Raw genomic sequence first — 6,893 nt, 5'->3', positions numbered from 1 at the left:
CCTCTATACCTTCAAACTGTTGTAAAAAACAGTAGGATTGTATTCTTTATAATTTCAATGAATTTTACATGTTTTATGTGATATGATATAATTTTTATTGAAATCATATTGACATATAGTGTGCTATAGCTATTTTGTGCATGTTTTAAACTAATATTATTAATTATTATTTTTAAGGAAACAATACATAAAAGAAAGATTATATTAAACAATATATTTGGCAATTTTAGTCTAGATGTCACACATGTGGCAGAATGTCATGCAACACATGCACCTTAATGGTTTTTCTTAAAAACATGATGTTGGTGGCTGGTTCCCATATCATATATAAATTTTATTTACTGCACCAACTAGGACTCAAAATCTGGAAACTATTGATAAGACAAATGTATTTTCTATCTTAGTTATTCCTAAGCAGGAGATAGAGTGCTATCTCTTTTGTTTCCAATCTGATCATTGAATGAGAAATATTTGCAACAACAGAATCTTGTATATTACCATTTATAATATTGTGTATTTTGTTTAATATTTTGTTTGTTGAAAGTCAAAAGGATATTAAAATATAAGTAGACTTATGAATAACTTCAACCTTGTAAATATGCAGTTGATTTAATGAGTTCTAGTGAATTAGTTTGTATAGTTAATACTGTATAATAAAATATGTTCATATTAGTAATATGTGTGTCATTTTGGACTGTAATGGCAGTGGCTGATATATACATTTATTGTTATCTATATAAACAAACACATTTTTAAATTTTTGCATTCCTTAGAAATTGTCAATATAGAATCAAATAATATAATGATAACCAACATTCATAAACAATGAATTCTAGGACGCATGACAATAATATTTAGTTGATTTGATTTTACTAATACATAATAGGTAAGTCAATTGTATGTGGGTGTACTAAATTTAAGTCTTATGCACAGAATTATGGTTCGACGCCGTCTCCGGTCTTAAGCTCGGTGTCTTCTTTTCGATCCCGGCCTTACACTGGCCTGGGCGTCACGTACAACCCTACGCCGGACGTAAATGAAGTATATCCGGGTCTATTCGTCGGAGATGCGTAAGTTTTATTAATTCATATAAAAATGACATATAAATACGTTGGAGATATTTATTTAAAATATCTTATACTATTAACCGTCTAGACATATTCGGCGAAGAGTTATAAATTTTAATATATTAGTGTGTTTTCTATACAATTGATGATTGCTTTAATTCCATAAACGTAGACTAAACTTTGTTTTGATATGATTAATTGGGTCTATTGAAGTGAAAGATTTAGGTGTGCAACATCCCACTTAAAATCATTATTTCGCAATCAGTATTTCGTAACTCAATCCCATCTAATTGCGTTAAACAGACAGAATATTGTCTCGTTATTAATATAGTTTAAGGCTATAAATTGGTATCTGACTTGAGTACATTGAGTTAAAAGTATTGATAGTTAATATGTTTAGTCTAAATGATTTAAACAACCGCTTCAAAATCCTATCAAAATTTCTGAACAACTGTACGTACATGTTATTGGAATCGGTAGTTGTAGTAATTTAGGTAGAGTTATTGTAGATATATCATTGCGCATGTCCCTGCTGTAGGGTGACCGTGAAACTGACTAAGGATGTGACTCGGGAAGTTCTACTAAGTATCGATTATTAACGAGATGATATTTTTTCGAAAACAGCTTATTTATATTCAGCGATTAGTACCTATAAACTAATTTACTGAACTGAAATCTTATACATTGGGTAAGAATAATAGATCTTTAAGAGGGCAGTTTGATTATTTTAAAAGTATAGTAATGAGTAATTATAGTACAGAGTAGGAAAAGGGGTGAGGAAAAAATGGATTTTTTTTAAATGGTCTTATTATTTGTTGGATAAAGGGTGGCGGCAAAAGACAAGGTCTTTCTGCGACGTATGGGTATAAACTACGTGCTAAACACGGCTGAAGGCAAGCGATACACGCAAGTGGACACAGATCATCTCTATTACCGCGATTGTCCCGGCCTACGCTACAAGGGTTTTCAACTGATGGATCTTCCGACGACGGATATATCTAAGTACTTCCATATTGCCGCAAGCTTCATCGATGAGGGAATATCTCGTGGAGGTACTATGATGTTTTCTTATCGATTCATATTTACTTACGACCTTTTCAAACGGGAATATGGGTAGGTATTGATTATAAACCTCCCACAGTCAACGTGAATAGTTAGGTACATTGTTTTTCCATTAAATAATAGTAAAACAATGGTTAAATAAGTAAACGGTATGGAACTTATTTGTATATATAAATTTATGTATATTAAATTTTTTAATACGGTGTTTTGATCTTTTATCTTTGTGTTGATGTTATTGGATGAACATAGTTAGCAAATAAATCATTATAATATGACTGCAATTATAATTGAGGGTCAATATAATTGTAAACATAATAATTATGATGTGATTAGTTCATTAGAATCGAAATTAAAAGTCTTGTAGTCCTTTAATCGAAGTACTGTAGTCTTTATTTTTCTTAGGAATTGTTCATCAAAAACTTATCAAAAATGATAATCGCAAACTATTTCAAAATTAGAAACACTAATTAGTGCCGTATTTGATCTGTGTTAAAATTTCTATTGCTATACGTAAATAAAATATGAATAGTAAGGTCGTTGTTATTACGTACAAACAAGATTAAACTATATTTAATTTCAGTTGCACTTACACATTTGTATTATTTGTTATACAGATACAGTAGTCGTGTTTTTTCTTTATACATAAATATGACTTGGTTTAAGTTAGGGTTGCCAAATCTCCGAACACAATAATTTTCAAAATAATTTTAATTATTTTGAAATTCAAGTCATTATAGTAATTTGTGACTGTTAACGTATGCCAATTCCAAATTTCGAATATTTTTATGTTAACCTACGAATTATATATTTAATTCTATATTTAGCATTTCTTTAAAAAACATCAATTACCGATAAAAGTGCAATCCCTTAATTAATTTTTTTAATGAGTTCGAGTTCAACAAGTTGGCAACCTTAGCCGTGTAATGGATTAAAATTAGATACAAAACTGGGTTACTGTTACAGGTCGCGTGCTCGTGCACTGCATGATGGGTGTTTCAAGGTCAGCTACTTGCGCAATCGCCTTCCTAATGATCAAACGAGGCATGACCTTAACTGAGGCACTCGCTCTAGTTCGCTCCCGACGCGACATCCACCCCAATGATGGTTTTATCCGCCAGCTGCAAGAGCTAGACAGGGAACTGCGCCTGTCTCGGGTCCGCTGACATCAGACCCCCCTTCCGCCTCTCTACAGTTGGTCACTCGAATACGGCAGTTCTCATCTACGCGTGCGAAGTCTCGACCGAGCTTACTCTAGTCGATATTAAATATGCAACTGATTTGGTCCTATTGAACAACGATTTCGAGTTTACAAACTGAAATGAGCGAATATAACAATTTTTTCTAACTGTTTTAAAATCTTATATTAAATGTTATTGTATGTACAAGTACAAAGTTTTCCTTTGTTGATCGAATATGTATCAGATGGCATAACTTCGTCTGGTCGTAAAAAATAGTATATTTTTCAGATAAAAATTAAAAATATTTATTGTGGAATGTTAAAATATTCTCGTGTGCCATTTTATTTTACTATTGATAGATAAAACTGCTTTTATTTTTTATATTGTTATCTTTGAATCTAGTATTATAATATCACTGTGTCCAACATATGCATATATAATACTTCACTGCTTCCAGTGACCAAAAATAAGTTTTACTATAGTACAATTTACTAGCCTTAAAGCTATGAAAAAAAAATCGATAAATACCATACAAACAAAGATGGGCTTTATTATATCACAAAGTTTTCGTCCAAAATTATCAAAATATATTTAAAAGAATACCGCCGGTGTAATATTAAAAGTATAAAATATTATTATATAACTTATGACGTTTTGGGCGAAACCTGTAGTCCCACGAATAAGTTAAGTTCTTTAAGACTGGTTATTATGGGACTGGAGTGATGTTTTAACGATGTATATGTAGCGAAGTCCTTTGTGTGCGTCAGGCAAAGGCACGCACACAAACAGTCGGCCGTGACCACTCATTGTTGGGGTCTCGTTGCCAACTTGTGATATTTGGCTGCACACGCATCATGTGTCATTGTTCTAATTCTATTTTTGATATCACCTTTTCATTAACATCAAATAAAATCACTTTCATTTGTTTACGTCATCTATGAATATGCTATTGTAGAGTACCTAAGTTATTCCAATTCCTTCATGTTAATAACCAATTAATTATATTATGTATATTCTACTCAGTATAAGTTAATTATAACAGATTTTTGTTTTGCTTGTAGTCTGTTTTAATAGTTTAAATGCACGTTAGTTTGGGTCCAACATTGTCTTAGAACAGGTCTTCATATAAAGATATAAATGATCAACCATCTATAAGTAAAGGTAGACTTACTCAAACAACTGCATTCAAGTTAAAAGCATTTTGATTATGCAAGTAATAAATAATATTTCAATTAGTTTGGACTTGATTATGCCTGTCAAAATAAAAACAATTGTGATTGTTGGTCGGCCTTTGGGTTCTTTTAAGGTCACTTTTGTAAATGTATTCATGTTCATTAACAATTTAATTAATGATGACTATGATGATAATGATAAGTGATTTAGTTATTGCATTAATGCCATATAGAGTTTAGAACTTATTTAACAATCTTTGTAGCCATACAATGTATAAAATATATTCTATTAAAATAGTCTTTATACAGCTATATGAATATTTTCACATTTTAATTAAATATAGGGTCAGATTATGGTATTTTTGAATCGTAATAAGAATTAAAACATTCAAAGAATGTAGTTACATTATTTATTAATAATAGATTTTAAATGTGGTTTGAGGCTTATGCAGGTCTAAAACTTGCATCCACTGTAATGTTGTGTAGCAGATACAAGTACAAGGGGACAACTGTTGTGATATTGAAAAATGGATTGAATACTCGATAAGCTTTTTTTCTAATTATTTTTTGAAGTATATTTTTATGTGTAAAGGATTCTCTCTTTAAAATAGTTGTCATAGCTTTTTATTGAGTCATTGTGTTGCCTTATATAGCCGAGCTAGTTAGTGCTGGTGTTAAGTTTAGTTGAAATATTTATTATCTATATAGGTAATCTCTTATTTAAAACGATCATATTATTTAAATTTTTAAAACGTTTTTTTATAACTGTGATAAATATTTTATGGTAGATAATCTTTTTAAAATGAAAGATGATGATATGAGTCCAAATATGTTGTTAACTGTTATTGTCATGTTCTAAGAATGTCGAAGATTGTTTTGTCATCATGTAATGGTATTACCTGCTGTATAATTTAGTTTTAGGTTCAACCATAGAACATTAATAAGAAAATGTAAAATTATTAATTATAATACTATTTATTGAAAATAAAATTATTTATATTAAAATTGTTTTTTATTGATATTCTATAATAATTATAATTTGTATGTTCTATGTAACATATTATAATGAAGAAAGCTTTATTTTGAATTGGTATTAGATACAAAGTTAGTCCAATCACAAAATAGAAAAATATTTGATTGATTTATATTCAAGTATAGAGGAAACATCCATTGATGGTAAATTTTATAATCACAATAACTGAATGAGAAAATTTATTTATTTTTGACATTATAATTAAAAACAATAATACACAAATGGAACATTTTAGAAGTAGCCATGTATTTTAGTGAGGCAGATAAATTGATAGCTTTAATTTTAATTATTTAGTGTCATTTTATAGCCAAGTGCAATTTATAATTAACAAGTTGACGGTTACAAAGCATAACAAGCCTTTATCCTTCTTTGGGTTTCAAGCTTACTTGCCTACTAAGTTTTATTAAATTTGATTTAGTGGTTTGGCATAACAAGAAACAGAAAGTCAAAGTTACTTTCGTATTTATAATATTAGTACACATTGTAACTAACTAATTGATGTAATTTTTGAAGATTGATTCAAATCTCTGCTCTATACGAGTGGGCAAAAACAAAGGAAAATGATGGTAAAAGAACAGCATTACCTTGGATACGATAATATTTATTGGTTCAAATCTACAATTTAACTAATAATATAAATTAATTATAAGTATGGTCGATCCATTTCACCTTCCTTCGCTTTCTTATCTCTTGCTCTGGGGAACCAACGATGTGTTGTCGTGAGAGTTAACGAAGCTAACTGCTGTCTCGCTATTTCAGGTTTCACATCTTTAAACACTCTTTTTACTTCATTGTAATCATTCATTCTTAACACACCATTATCATTTTTTAAATCTTCTGGTAGAGGTTTTGAGTACTCATAAGGAAATTCTTGTTCTTGATGAAGAGCAACTATTGTAGAACCATCATCAGTCATTACAATTTTATTGTAACATCTTGCAAGGATATTTTTTGGTTGATAAATAATTGAGCGTAGCAAATAGGACATTATTAAAATAATATTTAGTTTTGTCTATAAATTTTACATAATATTCATGGGATTGTGAATATAACCTCAACAACAACAAAATTCAAAACATTTTTTTCGTTTTCACAGATGATTTAATATAATATAGTTACGGTTATTTACATTCGACGTTTTGTACACGAAGCGAATTAAATCGAGTTAATAAGACTTCATATATTATATGCAATATAATATATTTTATATTTAATTATATATATACTTAAATATAAAAGCAGATATATATATGTCTGCTTTTACATATAAGTAAATACTTATTATCCAAGTTCACATAAAAGTTTCAGACCAATAAATGTTTCATCTCTATTACTTTTTATTAATACTTTTTGCACAAAAATGTTATATATGTTATTTTAA

At 29.3% G+C, this 6,893-nt stretch overlaps 1 protein-coding gene across 2 annotated transcripts in view; it reads left to right on the top strand.

Annotated features, from left to right (window-relative positions):
• LOC125077635 (dual specificity protein phosphatase 13-like) overlaps positions 1 to 5,458 on the top strand; it is a 6,612-nt gene extending 1,154 nt beyond the window's left edge. For both annotated transcript variants that reach the window (XM_047689620.1, XM_047689628.1), the window contains 3 exons: positions 934 to 1,070; positions 1,893 to 2,119; positions 3,093 to 5,458. In XM_047689620.1, the coding sequence (XP_047545576.1) occupies positions 934 to 1,070; positions 1,893 to 2,119; positions 3,093 to 3,292 (564 nt within the window). In that variant the 3' untranslated portion in view covers positions 3,293 to 5,458. The remainder of the gene's footprint in view (positions 1 to 933; positions 1,071 to 1,892; positions 2,120 to 3,092) is intronic.
• The last annotated feature ends 1,435 nt before the right edge of the window (positions 5,459 to 6,893 follow it).

The sequence above is a fragment of the Vanessa atalanta genome, chromosome 1 (genome assembly GCF_905147765.1).
Source record: "Vanessa atalanta chromosome 1, ilVanAtal1.2, whole genome shotgun sequence".
Classification (NCBI taxonomy): Eukaryota; Metazoa; Arthropoda; class Insecta; order Lepidoptera; family Nymphalidae; genus Vanessa; species Vanessa atalanta.
This window is presented reverse-complemented; position numbering and strand designations above follow the sequence as displayed.